This window comes from Cyprinus carpio, chromosome B15 (genome assembly GCF_018340385.1).
Source record: "Cyprinus carpio isolate SPL01 chromosome B15, ASM1834038v1, whole genome shotgun sequence".
In the NCBI taxonomy this organism is placed as follows: Eukaryota; Metazoa; Chordata; class Actinopteri; order Cypriniformes; family Cyprinidae; genus Cyprinus; species Cyprinus carpio.
Window position 1 is genome coordinate 12,061,202 of NC_056611.1, and position 24,880 is coordinate 12,086,081.

The window sequence follows — 24,880 nt, forward strand, 5'->3', positions numbered from 1 at the left end:
TATATATATATATATATATATATATATATATATAGTCAATATTTACAGTGTTGGATATTAGCTTCTGGGCCAAATCCTGACTGATGGCGATCCATTCTTGCCTTATTAGTTATCGGAGTTGATCACAATTTGTGGGCTTTTGCTTTTCCACTCGCCTGAGGACAAACCACAGGTTCTCTATGGGATTGAGATCCAGGGAGTTCCCTGGCCACAGATCCAAAATTTCAATGTAATGCTATTCGAGCCACTTCTTTATCACTCCTGCTTTGTGACATGATGCTTCATCATGGTGGAAAATGCACGGATCATCACCAAATTGCTCATGGATCGTTGGAAGAAGTCGCTTTTGCAGGACGTTTGATACCATTCTTTATTCATGGCAGTGTTTTGGGGCAGAATTATGAGAGAGCCCACTCCCTTGGTTTAAAAGCATCCCCACACATGGATGGTCTCAGGATGCTTCACTGTTGGCACGTCACAGGACTCATGATAGCGTTCACCTTTTCTTCTCCAAACATTCGATTTTCCAGATGTCTCAAACAGTCGGAAGGGAGCTTCATCAGAGAAAATAACTTTGCACCAGTATTCTGTTGTCCAATCCTTGTACTTTCTGCTGAATTTCAGTACGTCCTTGATGTTTTTCTTGGAGAGAAGTGGCTTCTTTGCTGCCTTTCTTGACACCAGGCCGTTGTCCAAAAGTCTTTGTCTCACTGTGCGTCCAGATGCTCTCACACCAACCTGCTGCCATTCCTGAGCAAGCTCTGCACTGCTGGTGACACGATTCTGTAGCTGACTCCTCAGGAGGAGACGTCCTAGCGCTTGCTGGACACTCTGGGACGTCCTGAAGACTTCATTGCAGTCGAACCTCTTTCCTTGAAGCTTTTGATGATCCGGTAAATGGTTCTTTCAGGTGCAATATTCTTTGAAGCAATTTCCTTGCTTGTGATGCAAAGCAATGATGGCTACATGTCTTTCTTTGGAGGTAACCATTGCTAACAAGAACACAATGATTAGAAGCACTTCATTCCTCCTTTTATAGCAATCAGTCTGCTCTTACAATCTAATTAGTATGATAGTGATTAACCTGACTAGTACTCATTCACACTTTCACATGTGCTGCTGATATGATTAGTCAATAGCTGGTCATTTTTTTTTTTTTTTTTTTTTTTTCTTTTAGCAATTGTTTCAAATGCATCTGATCGCTCTACACAATAATCTAGAAACAATGTGACTGAACACCACAACAGCTTAAGCAGCAAACTTTGCAAAACACAAAATGTATGTCACTGCCAAAACTTTTGGGTTATTTTAAGGTGGTGTTGTTACAAAGTGATTACAGAAATAAGTACTAAGTAATAATAATTTACTGCATGTGCTTGTGCTATACGTTTGGGGTCAGCATTAGCATTATTACTACAGCAAGTACTGTATATACACCTTAAAATAAAGTGTTACTGACATATGTGAGATTTTAAATGAAACATATGTAAGCTCTTCATATATGAGATCCGGCACATTCAGGCTGGATTCTTCTAGGTCTAGGTTTTTAAAAACTTTACCCAGAAGAGACAGACTAAGAAAACTGGATGAGATATCAAAGGTGTGGCCCAACAAAGACAAGGGTATGAAGAGGCTGGACGGGTGGGCATACAGGGATTAAAAGCACGGATCACAGATGGCCACCGCGTCTCATCTTTCAGTGGGCCCCAGCAAATAATTAGCAGAGGTATGCTGAGCGGCCTTTGTCAGCACGTGCGTCTGTCAAACACAGGCGTGTGTCAGGAACAATGGATGTCCGACAAAAGAACACGGGCCAGCCTCCCCACCACCACCACAAATGCTGTGAATTGCAAGGCACGCGCGAACTGGAACAATAGGGAATGGGACGGGTACTGGGTGGCATCAAGCCGACACAAGGCCCACCCTCAAGGTATCTGGCCAAAAAGCTCCAGCATCAGCATTCTGTCAGACCCCGCTCTGCCAGACTTAAAAATTGTGTTGCAAACAGTTTTGCAAAAGCACATGTGCATATGAGTTGTGAATGCATATGGAAGTGGGGGTTAATTCAGTGGAAGGGAGGTCACGCCAAAAGAAAGGAACATAAAAAGATCCTAACAGCTGGGACAGATCTACAGGGATACAATGGAGTCGGAGTGGGGGAGGGGGAGTGGCAGAAGAGAAATGGGACAGAAAAAAAAAAGATGGGTAGACGGGCCACCTTTCTAGAAGCCTGACAGGGGTCCTTTGTTACGGCAGCTGGTTGCAGGGAGGTCAGACCAGCTGTGCTTCCACTGACCCCCCTCCCCCCATCCCGCTCCACTCCCTGACCAAACACAGCCAGCTGTATAGGGGAGGAGTTAGGGGTTTTCAGTTTTCAGTTTGGGGGAGGGTGTCCACACAGTGTCCAAATCTTAGGACCCTACATGACTCACATCCAGTGTTTTATACTAAATAGCTCTGGACCATAAAGCATTCAGACTCTAAAGTAGTGGTAGATAGATTAAATTAAATTAAATGTTTTTAAAGATTAACCTTAAAGGCATAGTTCACAAAAAATGAAAATTCTGTCATTAATTACTCACCCTCATGTGGTTCCAAACCTGTAAGATATTCGTTCATCTTTGGAACAAAAATTAATATATTTTTGATAAAATCTAAGAGCTTTCTATAGGCAACAACTGAACTACCACGTGATGTTCAAGACCCAGAAACGCAGTAAAGACATTGTTAAAATAGTCCATGTGACATCAGTGGTTCAACCTTTATTTTATGAAGCTAAGAAAATACTTTTTGTGGGCAAAGAAAACAATTTATACTTAATTGATTTATTTTCTTTCGGGTCAGTCTCCGCCGCCATTCACACAAGTACCATGACGTGGTAGCTGCGCTGCTGTCTATGCAGGGTCAAAAATTTCATCAAAAAATCTTAATTTAATTTTCCAAAAATAAAAATATTTATCATTGTAATTGAAATACAATCTTTTTATTAATTAACAAAATAATAAACAATTAACTAAAAGTGCCCCCATTAAGTCAGCATTAAATGACGGCAAAGGTAATCTAAATGCAAAAAGATGGCAATGGAAAGTAAATGTCATATATATATATATATATAATATATATATATATATATATATATATATATCTTCATATTATTGGCACATAACAAGTATAGTATACATATATCCTTATTACCATTGGCCATTAAAAGAAAACTTATTGGTGGACATCTAGTCAACCCAACTCTTAACAAACCTGAACACCAAAAAAAAAAGAAGAAGAAGAAGGAGAAGAAGAAGAAGAAGAAGGAAAAAAAAGTTCACATGACACTATTATGAGAGAAAATACATACGATTTATGGTGGTCTATGATGTGTAAAAGACTCTTATGCTATGCATTGCCCCCCTCTAAGACCATCTGCTTTAAATCCATAATGCATGTCACTGTATTACCTAGAAATGTTTCTTTTCATTTTAGCATTAAAAGCTTTTAAAACATTTACAAAGTGAAACTATTGATCCCAGAATCTATGTACAAGCAGTCTGCTCGTAAACTCGTGGCTATACTCGCTGCTTGCAAAGGGTGTGCATTTTCAGGAAAGGCTTGGCTGTATTGATAGACACATCTCACTTAGCATCTATAGTCTGCAGAGGTCTTCTTATGGTCTATAAGAACACCATAATGGAAGCTAAAGTGGCCATAGACAGGGCAGGAAGACATTGTAGAGGTCCTGTAAAACTGCAGTGAACCATATTCACTATATTATTCAAAAACAGTTCCAGTAGAGCTCTTATTACACTACATCATGTTTCCAGACTTCTGCAATGACAGCCTGCAGGGCACCATTTCACAATGGATATATTTGCAAGTGCAGTCTGCACTGTGGATTGCTAATGAGTACTTGAGCTTGCGGTGCACTCATGATATGAACAAAACAAAAAGACCCTGTTAAGAATATTTATATTTTAGACCTTGAATTTGAGGTCTGCATATGTCTCTTTGAAAATGTTAACTGAAATGGTACTTAAGACTCTTCATTTGCAGGCTGGTACTATAAAAGAAGTTTAAAATGCACAAAGAAAAAGTTTCAGTGGAGACTTCACTGTACTTCACTGCTTATTTGTTGTTGGGGATGATTTTAAGATAATTTGTGAGGGCAACCAAGACATAAATCCACTGAAATATATATATATATATATATATATATATATATATATATATATATATATATATATATATATATAACATAATAACAATAAAAATTTGTAATTTTACCATACACCATATAAAAAACATAAAATTAAACCTCAAACCTGGAGCCTACACAGAAAAGTAGACCGCTAGCATACAGGCTAATGAATGCTAAAAACAATATAGGCTATTATAGACCATATAAAGAGCATTTTTTTAAACTTCATAAACAAAAACCATACTAAAGCTTTGATGAAATGTCAACATCTTTAACTTGCAAGGACACAGAGATACATATTTGCTGCAAGACACTGTAGTACTTCACATCTTCATGCCAACTTAAAATAGATCAAATTTTAAATCATTCCCACTCATCTTGGCTAGATTCACCATTATCCTCACTGAAGAACTAGCTCAGCATTCTGTCTATCATCTGCCTTTTTCAAACGCACAGGTGAGTGTGTTTCATTGTACAGCATGCAAAGCAAATTTTGTACATTTTAAATACCCTGCTGAAGGGGAAAAAAAACAGCTTAAACCAGCCTAAGCTAGAATACTATTTAATACTTATCCATTACGCATATGGGCCTATTGTATTTGACAAAGAGCTTGTGAATTGTACTTGTAACTTTTCTAAATAACAGGCTAGTAATAGTAGTGGTACTACTAGTAGCAGTAGTAATAATAACTAAATGGTGAAAGGGTCTGGACATTTACCTCAACAATTCAGCCTCTTTTTACAATGCTGAACACAAATTTTAGACTCTTTAGAAATTATAATACACAAGATCACATATATTTCATATACTTCTAATCTGACTAATGAGTGCACTGCACATTCTTGTTCAGACAATTCTTTGTGTAATTGAATATGTTTATTTTCTAGCCTCACTCAAGCCGATGAAAAAGTGAAAGTGATTGAGACCACTACACCAAGATAGCGAGCAAATGCTGCAATAATAGATGAGATGGGCTCCGCACAAGCAGTATTGATCGAGGGCAGGAGGCTAAACAGAAAACAGGATAGAAAGATGTGATTTAGCATACAGCAGAAGAAAAGAAGAAATCCAACCTTTTCCGGGTAACACAAGTGTTTTACGACACTAGTGTCCATCTTGGCTAATGCAAAACATAGTATTTTTCTGCTTTTTATTTTGTAATGTAGATGTTCTATTTAATTTTTGGATATCTTTGCAACTTTGCCGTGGCACTTCACTGTCTGGCTTTGAGAACAAATTCTTCCCTGAGAAGTTTACATGAACTATGTTTACATAAAATCAAACTTTCCATAAACTCCTTCCTGACACTTTAGTCAGTGGTTTGTGGGAATGGTATTGGTGACACATGAGAGGATATTAAAATTGGCCAAAAAGTGAACAGCCACAAAAAATACAACTTGACCTCAACATCCATCATGCGTGGTCTGATCTCAAGTGGTCAGACGAGACAGATCTCAATTTACAACGATGACCACTTGAATCAATTGTGATCAATGGATGGGTCTCAGATTTTGATGCCAGTGTGCTGCTACACACTGATAAATTTCACAGAATAAATTACTAGAAGCATCCATGCTCTATGGAGCACCATTCTCCCTTTAATTTTAATTTTGGGACTGAAATACACCATAAAAATTGAAAATGTCTGTGTAGTTATTTGTTTCCTCCAACTCTTCCTCCTCCATCTAATTCCAGCGGGATCCTCGGTTATAGATGAGAGGATCTACAACATCTGTTCAACAGCTGAAGGCTTCTGACAGATGTTTGGAAAGGGGATGATTGGAAACGAGGGAATGTCAGGATAGGCAAAGAAGGAAAAGCTTCCACGCCCTCCATCATTTGTCTATGTTAGCATTAGGCATGAGTCACAGCAATTACATTGAAGGGCTGGAGCTGCACAAACCGTGGCCACCTTTACCCGAGTCACAGACATGTGATACTTTTAACCTTTCAGATGAGTATTTGTGGAAACTTCAACGAGAAATCGAAATGTTTTGACTAACGCAGTGCATGCCAACTTTTGATGTGATCTAGGTTGCTTAAAACAATACTTTTCTATTCCAGCTGAATGCACAGAGAAATACACAGTATAAGAATCTAATGACTTATTTATTTCCAGAGTGTAAACACTGTGACTCTGCAACACTTTCAACATTGCTATGACAAAAGCAACATTAACTCAAAACGTTTGGTGAGTTTGGGGAGTGACTATCAGTTTGTCCAAGCCATGAAGGACAGGGAATGTGTTTGATGGAATTTAATCCAATCTCCTTTAAACCCCAAAGAAAATCCTTAAAATTACTAGTTTGACATAGCGATTAACCTGCTAACTTAAAGGAATATTTCAGCACACAAAAATGGAAAGTTTATTACAAACACATGCACAAGATGATAACTCATGGACTGGAGTGGTGTGGATTACTTGTGGATTATTGTGATGTTTTCATCAGCTGTTGGAACTGTCTCTCATTAAAGTTATGTAAAGCTAAATTTCTCAGATTTTGGTTCAATGAATAAACAAACTCCTCTACATTTTGGAATACATTTTCAGCAATTTTTTAGAAAGCAGATAAAATTTAGAAAGCAGAAATTCCAATGTATGAAGCAGAAAAATTCCTGTATTAGTTTTTGTCAAGTCATATTTATATCGCCTAATAGAGTTAAGCAATATCATTGGTGGTGAGGATGCTTTTTTCCCCAATATCAGCACGATTACAAATGTTTACACTGTAATTCAGTTAAATATATTGTTAACTGAATATTGTTGTTTTTGGCCAAAAAAAGGCACAACAGAACTGTTGTGTGTCTCTGAGCAAAATTCAGTGGTGTTTTGTAACTGAATGAGTCAATGATTCAATAAGTCATTAATAACGACGTTTGATTAGACATTACAAACACCTATAAACATCCATTCAGTCCACAGCTGACATTGCCAGTTAGGATAGCATTGTATCCACCATATCCATTTTTTAACACTTTGCACAACAGCTAAGCCAACTAAAACTCTTGAATTGATAATCTTCCAAAAAAGTGACAAACTGAAACTATTCTAAAAAAAAGTTTATAATGGTTTCTGTGCCCCTGGTGTTTGAGGTACTTCATGGAAACAGTATTTTGCAATTCCATTTGGTGTCATTAATGGTGCATAAATTACACACTGCTGCTTTAAGTGAACGAAACACCATCAAAAAAAATCATCTCTTTTTAAATTAGACCTAAATTTGATTATCTAAGACTTCCGTTCTAGAACACAGCACAGTTAACAGCATGAATCTGTACTGCAGGGTGTGAAATATGCTTTGCATATCTCCATATTGTAGTATCTTTGCTGCATTGCTTTTAGGTGTTCTGGATAGAATTAAAGGCTAACAGAGAGCAACATCCACAAAAAAAAGTGTTTTGCTGTTTGATATGTGGATGCTAGAAAAAACAAAGTCAGCAGATTCTGCTTCATATATGAAGAGCGCCGCACCACCGCAATCAGTAGGGAATTTCATTTCATTTCGTAATTACGGTGTCCCTGACTTTGAAGTTGTGCCACACAGGGGAGCTCTCTGAGGCACAACCAGAGAGACGCTACTATGTTTATCCATCTTCTGTTTCTCTATCCCTGTTGCTCTCGCCCTCTCACTCTCACTTTTTCCCTTACGTAAACACAAGACTGCTGCAGATGCTTTACAAGAGCTCATGCTCTGTGTATGAGTATGATTATACAGAGCATAAGCTCTTGTAAAGTATCTGCAGCAGTTCTGTTTATGACTGAAACAAGCTGTTTTATTCTTACCGTGTTCAGCTCCACCTCCTTCTGTCATGCAGTTTAATTCTACAGTATCTGACTGAGTTTGTCATCGTCATTTACTCATCATGTAGTAAACAGTAAAAAGAAGGACAGTTATTCAGTTATCCACAAATAAATGGTGATGAAGGTGACATAGTGTTTAGGGTCAACATGAAACCTATTTTATGTATATAATGCAATCAGCTTTCCTTACCTTCAACAAGTGAACTTAAAAGATGAAATGGAGTCTACAAGTCTAGATCTACAGTACATTTTACACTCCTTAATTCAATAGAAACTTTTGGATCCTAGACAGATTCCTTTGCCGAATCCTGACACATTGCCAAGCATCACTAAATTACCCATTATGAGCACTAGGAAGAGAAAGAGCTGTTTCACTCTGTCACTTGAGATCTCACTGTAATGTGTGGACTGTAAAGTGTGGTCATACATAATGTAAAGTCGTGTACTAGTGGATGTGTTATGATATTTTTAATGCAGAGGAAAAAGGTCTACAAGCAAGCGTTCAAACGTGTGCATGGCGTGTAAAAGCCAACCTTCGAAATTGAGCTAAACTATTCTGATTTTCACAGCTGAATGCCATGCACACTTTGATGTGATTACTTTGAATGACTCCAGGATTTTCCACACAAATGTAGAGGAAGAGTAATTTTTTCCGAAGTTATGCCTGTTCAGACATTTTTTTTCCTGGCAAATGCATACCATGGGATTTTATTATATACCATAATACAGAATGATATTCCATATTCATATGGCTACATAACTTACTCTTATTAAAACCTATTCAGGTTTTTTTTTTTTTTTTTTTTGGTGGAGCCAGTGCAAATAAATAAATGTAAAAAACTAAATATCTTAACTGTAGCACATGCTAAGGTACAATGTGGACCAAGAGCTGATCATTTCATTATAAACATTATGAAAGCAAGTTCATGAGATAAGCCACAAGCCTTGTCAAATATGAGACATGACATTAAATAAACCAAATCATAAAGACACAACTCGTCCATTGCAACTGAAGAATGGCTCAGCAAAAAACGGAAATGGCTTTTTCAAGCAACCGCTCTCTATATCGCGTAGAATTGTAGTCCATTGTTTAGAAGTCACACCCTTATTATTACAAAGGAAATGACATCCTTCTCCAGTGCCACAGCTTAGCTGGCAGCCGTCTGATTGCCCTTTGCCTCTATGCTATTGTAGTTTCAGCTGCTGTGTCCTCTTGTTCATCCATCTGGATAACAATGGGGCGCACACTTACACCACAGACAAGCAGAACAGACGGTACCCACTCTGGAAAGTTAAAAAACCTCATTCAGCTGTTATGGATGTCCAATACCAACAGTCAGTATGACAGGTGATTAAATAGTGCAGCTCAGAAAAGTTGCTTACAGAGGTGCTTACAGTTTTTTTTATGTGAATTACATACAAATCAGCCCAAAAAGACTGGACCCTCGGGGGATGAAAAGAAAAACAGATTCATAAACTTGAGCTAAATTTAATGGACTCTCGCAAGCCCATAGGCTTGAATTTGGGTTTATAGCACAAGTACATAACCAAAGGATAGTAGATAGTAATTTTAATGGTCAGATCAGATCATGTAAAAAGTTCCAACAAATGAAAATATGTTTAAGTTTAACTGTTACCTTAAATTCTGAGTAAGATCAAATCAACTTGGAACCTTTCAACCACTTTGATTTTAATTACTGATGTATACGGAGTAGAAATGACCGTAAATATCTGTAACAATTTAAATGGATATAAACAAAAACGTTATGATGAAAATGCTGAAGTCTTAGTTTAATTTGGGTGAAACACACTAGATTTCATAGATTTAAAGATATAGTTAATCCAAATGTGACAATTTTCGCCATCATTCTGTATGTCTTTCTTTTTCTTGTCAAGGTCTTTTGTAAAAGGTCTCTGTCTTTTCCATATAATAAAAGTCAGTGAGGTGCAGTGTGGTTTTGGACCCTTATTGACTTTGCTTCTGTGTTTCAAATATTTTTTGACCTATAGCAAATTCCACAAAATACAAATTCTATTCATAATTCCATCATAATTTTAACAATCCATTTATGACTGCAGTTACAGAGAAGCATTTAAAGGAAACATATCTTACCTATTCTATTTCTTATCACTCTATGCTCATTATAATGTTGGTGATACTGATACAAAGCATCTGTACACTGCAGTCCTGTACTCATACCATATTTCAGTGAGGGCTCTGACAAACTCCTTAGAGTGTAAGGCCTAACCATTATGGATCAATAAGTGTCATCTAATTATTGATGAGAGGCTATTTGTAAAGCGTTCTCTAATAAAGACATAATATCACTCTCATAGTATCACATAATTTTACACTAGATTGTTATTTTTACATAGCCTAAGCATCTTTCTTATAGGTGGTATTTTATGATGTTGTGTATTTAGAAACATCTGGACTCAATCGAACTGACATTCTTGTATATCCAGAAAAGCAAGTCTTCATGGACGTCAGTGGTTAATTAATTTTTCGCCCCATCATATTTCCATAACTCTTAAGGGAATAACTCAATCATTGTTGTTGTTGAACAAATACCTGCATGTTTTATCATAGACATAGACCTGAAGAAACCAGATATCTATAGACGTGCAACTCCAACCACTTCAGTTTTATTGTATGATATCCTAAGACTATAAATAATGCATGTTAAATGAGAGCACAGATTGCCATTGGGACTTACCGAATAGAAGGATACTACAATGAGTGTCCGTGCCGCCTTTTGTGTAATCCACAGAAAATTTGGGGGAAAAAAATCACTTCAGATTATTCTACATCAGAATTTCTCGCCAAACTGACGCTCGATTAGATGCACGTGGACGGAAGCGCTTCGGATGGTCGTAAATTTTGAAAACGGCCGTGAGAAATGGACGGATTTTGGATAATCTCTGCGTTTGTTATTCACTGAGTAGCAGCCACTGGCGCATAGACTGCGCTCCTCCCGCGGCTCCACCCGCTAGCCCCGCCCACTCGACGAGCCCATTGGCGCACACTGGCGTTTATGCAAATTTCCTCTTCCCGCTGATGTTCAAGAGTCTGAATGGGATACAATGTATCCAGACACCAGGCATAAAATACCGTCATCTAGAGGCCAAAACACACTTCTCGGAACGTTTACGTTTTTGTATTACCAAAAAATTCCAGAAATGTTTTTGTTAATCTGCGCGAGTGCTCATAGTTACTGCCTTTTAAGTTGAGTTCTGTCTTACAACAACAACAAACAACAATAAAATAATTATTTGTTTAAAAATATAAACTATACATCTTCACTAAGCTCTAAACAAATAAATATACATTAAAACAATTTATTTAATCATTTCTAATGCATTTATATTGAAATGTATTTTTGTGTGTGTATATATATATATATATATATATATATATATATATATATATATATATATATAAATTAATACACCAACAATTGGAGTTTATATTGTGAGCAATTTCAAAATAAATACTTTTTGTTGATTGAATGGGCAAGCAGAATATCTGGGTAAGAACTCCAATTTAACATTTGATAAGATTGTCGTTTTTATGTACTATAGACAGTATAATATTCACTGTTAAATCAGCTGTCATACTTTTAATGATGAAAAGTGACATACTGCACACACAGACTTACAATGACTTTCCTAACATCTAATAAATAGCAACATGATGTTAAATAAAATTGTCACATTGTTACGTTTATGGAATTCTGAAATGCATTTCTCTCCACTGCAGGCAATCTGTTCATTGTTTAATATTAATTTTAAAAGCTTGGCAATGATCATAAACAAATTCTATGAACATACACCTTTACACTCAGAGCTTGTTGTTTGATAAACCAACAAATGAGAGTATTTTGTTAAAGGAATAAACAAATGTAGGACATATAGAATTGTATTATGGAACATTTGAACACTCCAGATTTATAAATAAACAACTGTCTGTCAGTCAGAAGTTAAACATCTTACATCAAGTTCTTGAATGATTATCACATATAAAACATTCAAGAAATTCACTTTTATGATACATACAAGAACATATCGCCCTTGGTTGTAGTGCACAATGTCACTTTGTAGACTCGACAAGTCTAAACCTAGATGCATCTTTTCTTACTTTGGTAGGCATTGTAAACGTCAAGGAACATATTTCGGCAGGGAATGCGGGCCTTCAGCTTGGAACAGATGAGGAATGAGCCAGCCATTTTGCGGTGGAGAGAGTAAGACTCCTCTGGAGGAGGAGTGAGACGGTGTCGAAGCATGACAGGGATCAGGCTCTGGATGCGCTGTGTGGTACACTGAGTGCCGAAGTCAAACGCTTCAGTAGAAGCAAACGCTTCGCCGAGGATCATAACTGCCTCTACGTGTGCATCCTCGAAGGCCTTAAGAGAGTAAGACAGTTTTTTTAAAGAGAACAGTTTAGAAGCTGCAGAGTGGTAAAGAAAGTAATAACTTTGATCCTAGAGGGAAATAACAAGAATATATGAGAAATTGATAGGAATTATGCAAGACAGGAATACTAAAAATAATATAAAGCCACAAACCTTGGCTTCAAAACCAGTAAGGAAATTCAGATCTTTAGATTTCTGCAGAACAGCAGCCCTGTCGCCGACTGATGCTGCATGGACCACCTTTGAATGACAATTTGGACAAAATAAGGTTACACATATTTTAAAGCAATGCACATAAAATGGAAGAGCAGAATGGAAATATATTTCCATTAATTTAACCAGTAAGTTTGGCATTATCTTACATTGCCAGTTCTATTCAAATGCACTTCACAAATGTATACCCAAAATTATCTGCATACTGTATCTATACATGATAATAATAAAGATACCCATTGATAACAAATGTCTTCTTTTGAAAAACCCCTTTGATCGCTTCCCACTCCAGTCATACCAACAAAAGTGTTGAGTAAAAATCTGTACCTCTATGTAATCATCTGTGAATGACTGTGGGTAGTCTCGGCAGGCTCCAAAGTCCAACAGAAATATCTGTTATAATGAAGAACAAATTATTAAAGTTGCACTCTTAGTTTCAGTGGACCCAGATAACAAAGACATGCTATTAAAATATTATGAAAGAAATGTGGTAAACTACTGTCCAATACTGCAATATATTACTATAATTTAAAATAACTTTTTTTTAATTATTATTTTTAGTAGTCATTACTGCAGTCTTCAGTGTCACATGATCCTTCAGAAATCATTCAAATATGCAAAAATTTGCTGCTCAAGAAAAAATTACTACTAATATTGAAAAAAGTTCTGCTGCTTAATATTTTTTGATGAATAGAATGTTAAAAAGAACAGCATTTGGAAGTGAATGTGTTAATATAAAACTACAGATGATCAAATAAATGGATTTATAGATAAAACAGACATGTCCATTATGATTGTCTTAGTAGTTGCTCACCTTGTTCTGTTCACTATTATAGAAGAAGTTGGACCAGTTAGGGTCTGTCTGCATGAAGCGGAACTCAAACAGCTCTCTCAAACACAACTGCAGGATGTTGAAACAGATCTACAGAATAAATGTGAGTGAGAATTATTTCTCATTTTCACAATAAAATAACACAAGATATCCAAATATCTCCAAACCTGAAAACATATAACTGTAGGTTATTTATGCAAAGTTAAGGTAACAAATGACCAAAAAAAGATATATGCAAACAGTCTATCCTCGATTTAAAAATTCAGTGTAAAGTTACAACAACAACAAAAAAAAACTTTGGTACGAGTCTTTCGGGTCAGTATGCATTAGGGCTGCACAATTAATCGAATTTCTAATCGCGATTACAATTATGAATGCCACAATTACATAATCGTTCAAAGCGGCAATTTATCGTTCAAAGTCCACTTATGTTATTCTGTGCGCTTAAGATGCTTTTTTTTTCTTTCTACGTGTTATCTTAAGGGTTCTTCCATTGTTTTAATTTTAGTTTTAGTATAACACTATAATACCATTCATATTTTTACTTTTTTTATAATTTAAAGAAGAAACCAATCTGATGTATAGTTGACATTTGAGGCTTAATACTAAAGAAAAGCACTAAAAGTTTTTCAGTTAGTGTTTTCAGCTTTAATTATTTTCATTTGATGCAGTGGCATCAAACAATGGTATAAACATCATTCAATGTAAATTGTGATAATCGTAAATATTTAATAATTAATAAGCACAATTACATTTTCAAGGGAATAATCGACAATTATGATTTTTGTCATAATCGTGCAGCCCTAATGTGTATCGAACAAATTGTTCAATTTCTTCAGGAAACTCGCAACATATCGCCATATACTAACGCCCCAGTTCTAACGGACGTCATTAAAACAGCTTGTAAACAAAATGTCACATAGCATTTCATTTACCTCAGGCACGTCATCAGTGTCTACAGCTCGTTATTTGCTAAAGAAATGAAGTCTAGTGAAGAGCATTTTGCGAAATATTAGACTTTACTTCATTATATTTACTTTACCTGTTAGTGATGTCTTAATTATTCAATGTATACATTTAAATAAATATTTTATGAAACAAATTATGACTCTGTAAAGTATTATATTTCAACAACAAACAGAAATTGTATAATTTAGAAGTTAATTTTAAAGCAATTTACATGTTTGCATACAATTTTGTTTATTTATTTGAGTGTTGATTATTATAGTTAAAAATAAATAGTAATTGAATTTAAGTTTGGGCTCTGTTGTTAATTGTAACCCCACAGTAATGTAAAAGTGTTCCCTATAGTTTAGAGCAGAAGCAGAGGTAGATTTTTAACCCCTATGAAAATTAATTATGATTATATTTGAATTTATTTAAGGAAAGAGCAATTTGTTCAGTAAACCTCGGGCTGGGCGATATGGCAAAAATAATTAAACAATTTTTTCATATCAGTCGATATCAATAATTATCACTGTAAATTTCAAATTTGTATTTCTTTCAAGTTTAAAATCAGATTTTTGCTTAATTGTGAAAGTTGTAAAAACTCAAAAATCACATCAAACTCTTGTTATCGTTTATTGAGCAAATTTATATTGTGAGATAATTACCGTTATCGATTTATCACACAGCCCTAAGTAAAACACTGTTAAATTAAAAAAAAAAAACATTCCTGTTTATTTTTTTTTCCTGCTGTACCGATAACATACTGAACCGTGAGGTCAAAATCGAGGTATGTACCGAACCACCATGTTTGTGTACCGTTACACCCTTAATATAGCAAATGAATTAGGGATGTTCATTTTGGTTATTTTTCCTAACCGACACTCATTAACCAATTATTAATTGTTAAATGACAAGATTATTTTAAATTAGAATTTAATTAAATTAGAAAGGATAAGTTTCTCTCTATACTAACATTTGTTTGCCGGGGATTCATTTTACATGTGCAAAAAGCAGCAAACTACAGAACATGAGGGTTCACATGGTCATCACATCACGCACCTGCAGCGCTTCTGTGAGTGGAGAAAAGCATTATAAAGCTAAGCTATGTATATATAACGAATAAATAGGCCTATATACGAGAAATAAATTTTTACTTAAACAATAAATTAAGAAAATGAAAGAAAAAAATGTGCAACAAGTAGCCTAGTATGCAGAGTTTAGGTTAATTTTTGTGCTGTGCAAAAGGAAGCAGACGGCAGAAAGCGGTAGCCTATTCTATTTTTCTTTAGACTTATTTTACAAAAGCACAAAGATTTGTTTTTATTGTGAGTGTACTAAAATAATTGCAAACTTTTTACAATTCTCATTATCTTCATGACTAAAAGGAGTAGTTTTTTCCACTGTTATGGGTTTTTTTTCCTCTAAAAAACAATTTTTTTAATACCCATAGCGCATTTTAACCAAGAAGCAAACCTTTATAAATATTTTGGATACATTTCAGACAGACAGACAGACAGACAGACAGACAGACAGACAGACACAGACAGACAGACAGACAGACAGACATAAACTTTTTAAACTGTTTAACTGATTGTATTGTATTAACCGGTTAAAATGAACATACCTAAAATGAATCTATACATCAAACAAAAGCTTATAGTAAATATCTGTTTATCTAACACACCTCATTTCTAATCTCCTGATTCAAATCAACACAGCGGTCCAGTGGAACTCCATGAACTAGCTCCATTGTGATCACTCGACGACTCGATAGCTCATCAAAAACCTCAGGGACTACGAACACTGGATCACCTTTAAGCAAATTCCTATGAGAGTAAAAAAAAAAAAAAAAAGTCAATGAGTCAACGTGTAAAGATTTTTGTAATATATTTTTTAATTAATAAAAATATTAATAAAAATGATTATTTTACTGGAATTTACACTACTGTTACTAAATTTTAGGGTTATGACAATATTTTTAAATTAAATTAATACTTTTTTCAGAAAGAACATTAATATTGACCAAAAGTGATGGTAAAGACATTTATAATATTATTTTTAGAATATTATTTTTTAAAACTAATAATACAAAATATTTCTTGAGCAGAAAATCAGCATAATACAATGATTTCTGAATGACCATGTGACACTAAATATTAATGGAGTAATGGCTGCTGAAGATTCAGCTTTATCATCACAGTAATATATACAATTTAAACTATATTAACCATTTATTTAAATTTGTCACTATATTACTGCTTTTACTGTATTTTCGATCCATTAAATGACTTGGTGAGCATCAGAACTTTGTTTCAAAGACATGACCCCACACTTTTTAACATTAGTGTAGCTACAAAGGTATGAAACTGCGGTTCATTCAAACACAATCCAAACAACTGAGAATACCTAAATCGCTTTGCACACTCTGCCTCTCTCTTGTAGTCACACTCCCATGCCAGCTCCCTCTGTAGAACCTCAAGACTACTGTCAGCAAATAGACCTAGTAAAATAAATCACCAGTTACTGACATCCCACACAATGTGACTTAATATGGATATACAGTTTGTGGTTTTTGAACTGAGTATATGGCATATGAAGCACATGCCAGTGCTCACCATCAGGCAGCACAACACTCATCTTCAGAACAGACATGAGATTGTTGATGTCACTACGAATGCTCTCAGCAACACCAGGGTACTGCATTATATGAGAGACAATTAGTTAAATGAAACAATGATGAATGTTTACACATATAACATCAACCTCTGCTGCAAAACCTCAGACTGCACTGAAAAAAAAGATTATGATAATTTCAGTCCAATACCTGTATCTTCATAGCAATTTCCCTCCCATCAGGCAAGACTCCATGATGCACTTGACCAATTGAAGCAGCAGCAAAGGGTTTTTCCTCAAATGATGAGAGCTTCTCCTTCCATCCAGATCCTAACTCCTCCTCAAGCACTTTCTATTCATGGGGTTTCAACACAGATATCAGTTGCTGAGATATCACAAAGTGAATTTAACAACATCTGATAAATGTCAGTTAGAAAGCACTATCAGGGGGTTTGAAGCACCTCTAACTTTTGTTATCACTGTCATGGCTACTCAGTAGCTCAATCAATCAGCTGTATAAAGTGCAATGACACTCCCTTGTGGTTGGAAAGCAAAAAAAGTCCATCTATAAAACACTGGTGTTATTGTTAACTACAACTAACACTACTAAAAAATAAAGTTGAAATAAAGCTGAAAAACGATAAAATCTAAATATTAAACAAAAACCTTAAACCAAATAAATAAACTAAAATAAGTTACTAAAATTAATTCAAATGAAGCTAATATTACAAATATACATAAATGACAAGCATATATCAAAATGACTAAACCAAACAACATAACTAAATTCAAAATATGAATATTATAATAGTACATAAATACTACTAAAATAAAATTGTTATGAAAAATTCTTTAAGCTGGTGTTTTAACAGCATTTTTTGATGAATATTGAAACTGCTTGTTAGTAAAAATTAACTTTCCAGCAAGACATCAAGGAAGTTTTTAATAGTTATGTGGTTAATGTTTCACAAGATCAAAGAAAACACAGCAAACACACAGTAACTTACATGCATTTGCCAGGCTGGCATGAAGTCTGCACTCTGTCGAACCCTCTCAAATATTTTCTGCAGTTGTGGGTTAATGAAGCTATTATCTATTGAGGACATTCAAAAAAAAAATAAAAAAAAATAAAAAATACAATTCTAAGAATATAAGTATCATTATTAAAATAAACAAATGGAAGCACTTGGTACCAAAGTATTCACAATAAAATGAAACTGTGTACCCTGAATGCTTAGCATCTGTCCAATCTTGAGGGCCGCTCCTCTAACTTTACACAGTGTGTTCACTATTCTCTCTGCATTGGCCTCTGACAGGAGGGGAGAGTCTAAAAGAGCCCCCATATCTGAAAGAGAAACACACCAGAAATTTAACCCAATAACTATTTAAAAAAAAAAAAACTTGACATGGGGTGTCAACACACATTTAAGCAAGCTAGCACATACAACCTGAGCGTTTTCCTCCAAAAGACTGCTTCGCCACTTCAGCAATGGCACCAATGCCAAGTCCAACAGCTAATCCTATGAAAAAAAAAGCAGCAGCATTAATATGGTTAGTACAATTAATGCCTTATTAAGGTGTTGGTCACATATGTTATACAGTATATTACAAACAGTCTGCAGTGCAAATGACAATTACCATAAAACTGAAAAATCACTGACCTCCAAAATTAGCCAGTCGGCTTATCCGGGTTGCCGGTACTTTTCTTTCTCTCGCTCGCTCACTAAGCTGCAAGGCATCAAAACCACACTTCTTTAAGTCTTTATTTCAATTATTTATTGAAACTAAATTTATTTCATAAACAAGCAGCACATGCTGAAAAAGGAACCTGCGTAGATACTTTTATAGACTAAACAATATACTCAGAATTAAAAGACAAATACATTATAAAATGCCATAAGAAAAAAGTATTATTTTAGTATTATATATAGTTCTATAATTTTTATTTAATATTTTAAATTAACTTTTATTTTTAAATTTTCAGTTTCTATTTTAATTTTGTTTCATTTTTAGTAATTCAGTTTAGTAAATGTGCTTTTGCTACTAATATATATATATATATATATATATATATATATATATATATATATATATATATATATATATATATTATAAGGTTTAATATATAATTATTAAGTTTTTAGTTTTTTTATTTCTAGTTAATAAATTAGTAATTGCTTCAACTTTTTTTTCAGTTGTTTAAGCAATATTTCTAATTATTATATTAGATATTATATATGTATTTTTTTTTAATGTAACAATGTTTTCAACACATGCATTTTCAACATATTTCTGGTCTTAATTTCAGAAACACAAGCCAATTAATGTCCATGTACTTTGAAACACAATGTTATGAGTGTATCTTCAAATATTATAATTATTTGATTAATTATACATGAATGATGCTTACAATAAATCATCCCAATTGTCCTCACCTTTTGTCGGACAGGCCTGGCAATATTCTGTTTTGCCTCCCTTGCCTTTTTAATGTCTTCAGGGCTTAACCTGGCAACCATAGAGTCATGGACAAACCTAACACGGAGATGAGACATTGATACATGCAGAAATCGAGTGCTTTGACCAGGCCAGCCATTTCCTTTGACAGTGCCAGTAGGTGCACCAAAAGGCATCGCTGGTGTTTCCTCCCGTCCTTCTTTGCTGGAGATATCTGGAGGCATTTCAGAGCCCACAGCCCACTTTGCTGCTTCATCTGGGTCCATCTCCTCCCACTTCTCAATGTCGGGGAACTCCTCAGTCTTAGGTGTCTGAAAATATTCATTTTACATACATATTTAGCAGTGTAATTTCTCTTCTTGTGTTTATGCGTATCTCTGTAAGTGTTCACTAACCACGCCTGCTTCCATCACCGTGCCCATCACGACCTCAACCGCCTCCTGTGCAGCTTTGACCCCTGCACCAAAGGTCGAGTTGCAGGCCATCAGTCTGAGCTGTTCACCCTGAATGGTGGCAAAGGCAGCACCCACCTTTCCAGCCCCCCTCACCACCTGGAGCACTTCTGCCAACACCACTGAAAATCACAGGGGCAGATCAAATATTTCTAATGAGCTTGTATATATTTCATTTAATTTTAGTTTAATTTTGAGCAATTTTGTTATGTGCTTTGGTCTCTCTCTCTATACACACACACACACACACTAATAAGAATACTGTTTAGGTTTAATTTCAGTTTTAGTTCAGTGTTATTTATTTATTTTTTTCAGTAAGTAATGAAGTGCTTCATGGGATACTCCATCTACAAATGAAAATTTTGGCTTACGTGGCTTACGCTCTTCTGTGTCAGCCGCGCCACAAGGATACGTTTTTTACGTGTATTTACACTTTGGTTTGAAAGTAAACAGTGCATCGGTGCAGAGCGGCTGACACAGAAGAGCGTACGCCGCACAAAATGGCTCTACGCTGTAGGGCTGTGCAAAAAATCGAATACGATTTTCATGCGCATCTCTTCACTAAAGACGCTCCTGTAATTAGTAGTATCTCTCCAGCACGTGCGTTCAGATCAGGATTGCCAGGTTTTCACAACAAATCCTGCCCAGTTGCTTCTCAAAACTAGTCCAAAACTAGCCCAATCGCATTTCCAGGAGGTTCCCCGATAAAAATTGCATCCCGGTGTTAAAATGTACGTTTTTCGGCAGGGTTCCCTTGGTAATATTCACATTTTAGGGGATAAATATCACGTTATTGATATTGGGTACGCTTCAACCCGCGAACATGGAAAACAACCACAGACTTGGCAACACTGGTTGGCATTTACTACACAGAGCCGTAATTCACTGACAGTCTACACAAAATCGATTTTAAAATCGCAGGCGATTCTTTCTCGATTTTGAAAGCTATTTTGTGTAGCTTGTCGTTGGACTACGGCTCTGTGTAGTAAATGCCGCTTCACCTGAACCAGTGTTGCCAAGTCTGCGGTTGTTTTTCATGTACGAGGGTTAAAGCGACCCCAATACCAATAAGGTGATATTTAGCCCCTAAAAGGAGAATTTTACCAAGGCAACCATGCCAAAAAACGTATATTTTAACCCCGGGAAGCATTTTTTATCGGGGAACCTCCTGGAAATGCGATTGGGCTAGTTTTGGACTAGTTTTGAGAAGCAACTGGGCAGGATTTGTTGTGAAAACCTGGCAACCCTGATCTGAACGCATGTGCTGGAGATATACTACTAATTACAGGAGCGTCTTTACTGACGAGATGCGCATGAAATCGTATTCGATTTTTGGCACAGCCCTACTACGCTGCTTTTCATACTTTCCTGGACCTTGACACTTTTATTTATTTGGAAGTCTATGGGACAGTCTCAAGCCTCCCTGATCTCTCTGATCCTCCATAGACAGCAAGGCTACTACCACTTCATTAAAATGGTCCATGTGACATCAGTGGTTCAACCATAATTTTATGGCGCTACATAAGATGGCACTTCATAAGAAAATATGACTTTATTCAACAATTATTTTCTTCCGTGTCACCCTAGCACCATTATGGAGAGTATCACAACACATGCGTGTGGTGCTGCTGATGTAGAACACACATGTGCTGCACCTTGTTTACGTGATGAACAAAGGATGCGCATGCGTCATGATACTCTACATAATGGCATAGACTGTAACTCATGAGAGAAGAATTGTTGAATGAAGTCGTTGATTTGGTTTTCTTTGCACACAAAAAGTATTCTTGTAGTGTCATAAACTTACGGTTGATCCACTGATGTCACACATGTCCTTGCTACGTTTCTGTGCCTTGATCATGTTAGTACCCTTGCTGTCTATAGAGGGTCAGAGAGCTCTCAGATTTCATAAAAAATATCTTAATTTGTGTTATGTCATATGGGTTTGGAACGACATGAGGGTGAGTAAATAATGACAGTATTTTCATTTTTGGGTGAACTATCCCTTTAAACCTATTTCAGTCAACATTTCTACTGCCAAATTTACACCGCAAAGGTGGCCCAGAGGCACTTCTGAAGGAGCATTTAGTTGTCTTTATACAGGCTGTTTAATGCTGCTCATAGGTGTCATAAATGCATTTACACAGATACAAACACAACTGTAAGCTTTGATACTATGGACTAAGGTGGGTTAGAGAAGGCTTAATTTAGTCTTGCTTTTATGAGGTAATAGATCTTCACAAGGCAGGCACAGAGCAGCCTTAACTCAGCAGTGTACAGAATATTAGATGATTTCATTAACATTTAATTTTATTTACGTCTTTTTTTTTTTAAGGTGCATTTACCCAGGCAAGTAAGGCTGCTCTGTGCCTGCTCTAAATTCATTGCAAAAGCATAATGCTGAATAAAAGCCAGCCTATATTATGCTTGCCTCTGGTATCAAAGTATACTGTATAGTGAAATATTGTTAAGTAAATGCATTAATGCCACCTCTGAGCAACATTAAACAATCTGTAAATGCCACTTCAGAAGAGCTTCTGTGTCACATTTGCAGTGAAAATCGGGCATCCACGATAATAACCCTGGCCTAGAGTAACAAATTTAAATTAAGTTATATAATTTCGTTTTGCTTGTCATAGTGATGCACGTGCATTTGCAATTGAGCAATTAGGCTTGATGTAAAGTTTGTGATTTCTAAAGTGTTTTTTATCCCAAGTTCCAATTCACTGACACGGGCATTAATAACGCTATTGAATATTACAGTATTTTTTTTTTGTGTCAAAATACACAAATTATGACGACATGGCAAGAGAACATCTATGCATTATTACCCACGTGCACTTCATATTGTACTGTTGGTTTCAGCTTGACTTTATAAATGATCACAGCAGTATAGTTACTCACTGTAATAATACTTACTCGTGTTTAAAGTTTAGTTTCTCCTCAGCGTCTGTGCGAAGCGTCCTTCCCACTCCACACACCTCTGTCTGTTTTGTAACCACTTCCGGACACAGAAAGCTTGCGGTGATTGATAACCGACGTAGCCAACCAAATTTCTTCTTCTTCTTCTTCTTTTGTTTCTATTGGCGGTTGGCAAACATACCATAGACATATGTGCATTACCGCCACCCACTGATTTGGAGTCTGGATTAAGGCTCTAACCAACCAAATTTGCAAGTATCAAATGCTGCGTTTACACTTGTCTTTTCAATGTGTATATAGACAACATCCGGATACAGGTCGCATGTTAATGCCAAGTGTAAACGCAGCCAAAAAAAAGTTTTAACAGCTGTGTCTGCTGTCAACCAATCACGAACGAAAATGCACTTCGTCTGGGGCAATAGGATTTGACATGGGGCCTACCCAATATGGCTCAGTAGCCAATGAACAGATAGAAATAACGCCGTATACTGGCCAGTGTGAAAAGTGCAGTTAAAAATGACTGACGTCTTGAGTGAACCACATTTATATGATTTTCCCCTACAGTCTATGGATTTTCCAGATGAATTAGTAACGAATAATCAGAAGAAGAAAAAAACAAAAAACATTAATTTAAACATTTAACATTCCATTTAAGCTTAGAATAAATTTGAGTTTATAATTGTTATATAAATGTTCACCATTCAAAACTTAAATTCTGACATTATCACTTGCTACCCCAAAGCTTATCTATCTATCTATCTATCTATCTATCTATCTAGCTAGCTAGCTAGCTAGCTAGCTATCATAAGAATGTAATGAACATGTGGGCTATTATGTAACGATGCTTGATAGAATGAACTGTTTATTATTAGGTTTGTGTCCCTACTTTTTGTCATGACTGTAAAACATTTAAGAAAACATTTAAAAATTCAGGCAAAATGTTTGTTCAAATTTGATAGTGGTCATGATTTTATGCCTCACTTTCCTCTTCACAGATCACTCTTCATCTATGACTGTTTCTCAAAACAAGAAAGAATAGACATTAAGTGGAATTTGTTCTGCAGTAACTGTAGTTGTGTGTAACAAAAGACTAATCTACAAGTACGAAATATGTGATGGTCCACTGTGGATTAAATCTGTGAATACTGGACAATCTCAATTTGTTTTCCGAATAGTAAATTGGAATGCATCTGGTTTTAGTTGCATTTAATTGCACTGTAATAATAAACAATAATTTACATTTTCACAATACCTTAAATGAAAGCTTACAAAAAGGTCTATTCTTACACTTCTTAATTGGACTGTGTTGTCAACTCTGCCACCTGTGTCTAAACAGCCCTCTCTCATTATGCTTATACATTAAAGCCATATTGTAAGATTCTTGAATGTGTTGTCTTTTTATCATCTCAGTCCTTAACATACACGTGTGTTTATTTTAGTAGCTCCAAGCTCATCTTGCTCTTGCATAATCATCATGTCCAGTCATATTGTTTTGACTGTGATATTAGAAACATATAAGGAACAGTTTTCTACTTCAAATCAAGTTCCAAACATAAAACACCACTACCTCTGCACTATTCAGTCCTCATATTGTACATGAAGAACTGTACACATTGCTGCTTAATAACTGTATTCATATTGGTGCATACACTGCATGACATTGCTGCTTAATAACTGTATTGGTTTGATATTTATTGGTATTTGATTATTTGAAAACTGTTGTCTTTCTTATTTGTCTGTTTTATAGATTAATTCATTGTAAGAACAATTTAGCAAAATAAACAAATAAAAAATGACATTTCTGTTTGGTTTTAAATATGCCTAAAAATGCTTTTCATTAAATCATAATAATCACTTCATTTTTTGAATTTGGAATATGAATTGGGCCTACCTGTTTAGACCACATACAAGCACAATTAACAATTTAAATAACTAAATCTTCATGATTATTCATTCATATTCATAAGTTTTTTTTTTAATAATAATAATAACATCATAATAACATAATAATATTATCAGAAAATATTCCAAAAAATAAATGG

The 24,880-nt window shown here is 35.5% G+C and overlaps 2 protein-coding genes across 3 annotated transcripts in view; both read right to left on the minus strand.

Annotated features, from left to right (window-relative positions):
• Positions 1-10,979, minus strand: part of numbl (NUMB like endocytic adaptor protein) — a 45,330-nt gene extending 34,351 nt beyond the window's left edge. The window contains exon 1 of the mRNA XM_042739231.1: positions 10,710-10,979. The gene's annotated coding sequence lies outside the window, so the exon portion shown is untranslated. The remainder of the gene's footprint in view (positions 1-10,709) is intronic.
• Positions 10,980-11,590: 611 nt separating this feature from the next.
• Positions 11,591-22,989, minus strand: coq8b (coenzyme Q8B). Of its 2 annotated transcripts, none has more exons than XM_042739233.1 (15): positions 22,836-22,989; positions 19,860-20,038; positions 19,446-19,775; positions 18,672-18,738; positions 18,459-18,530; positions 18,236-18,355; positions 18,018-18,103; positions 17,222-17,362; positions 17,013-17,094; positions 16,804-16,897; positions 16,082-16,223; positions 13,432-13,539; positions 12,945-13,010; positions 12,558-12,644; positions 11,591-12,395 (listed from the first exon to the last, which is right to left on the minus strand). In XM_042739233.1, coding segments are annotated over exons 1-15 (1,860 nt in total). In that variant the 5' UTR covers positions 22,837-22,989; the 3' UTR covers positions 11,591-12,110. The 2 variants fall into 2 exon arrangements, with proteins under 2 accessions (XP_042595167.1, XP_042595166.1); XM_042739232.1 differs by having other exon boundaries at positions 18,456-18,530.
• Between the last annotated feature and the right edge of the window lie 1,891 nt (positions 22,990-24,880).

Excerpts from the sequence above, each read along its gene's own strand:
- coq8b (XM_042739232.1), bottom strand. Across the intron at positions 18,739-19,445 it reads CCAGGCCTGTCCGACAAAAG|CTTAGTGAGCGAGCGAGAGA; the intron begins GTGAGGACAATT and ends GATGCCTTGCAG. Across the intron at positions 16,898-17,012 it reads GAGTGTTGTGCTGCCTGATG|GTCTATTTGCTGACAGTAGT; the intron begins GTGAGCACTGGC and ends TTATTTTACTAG.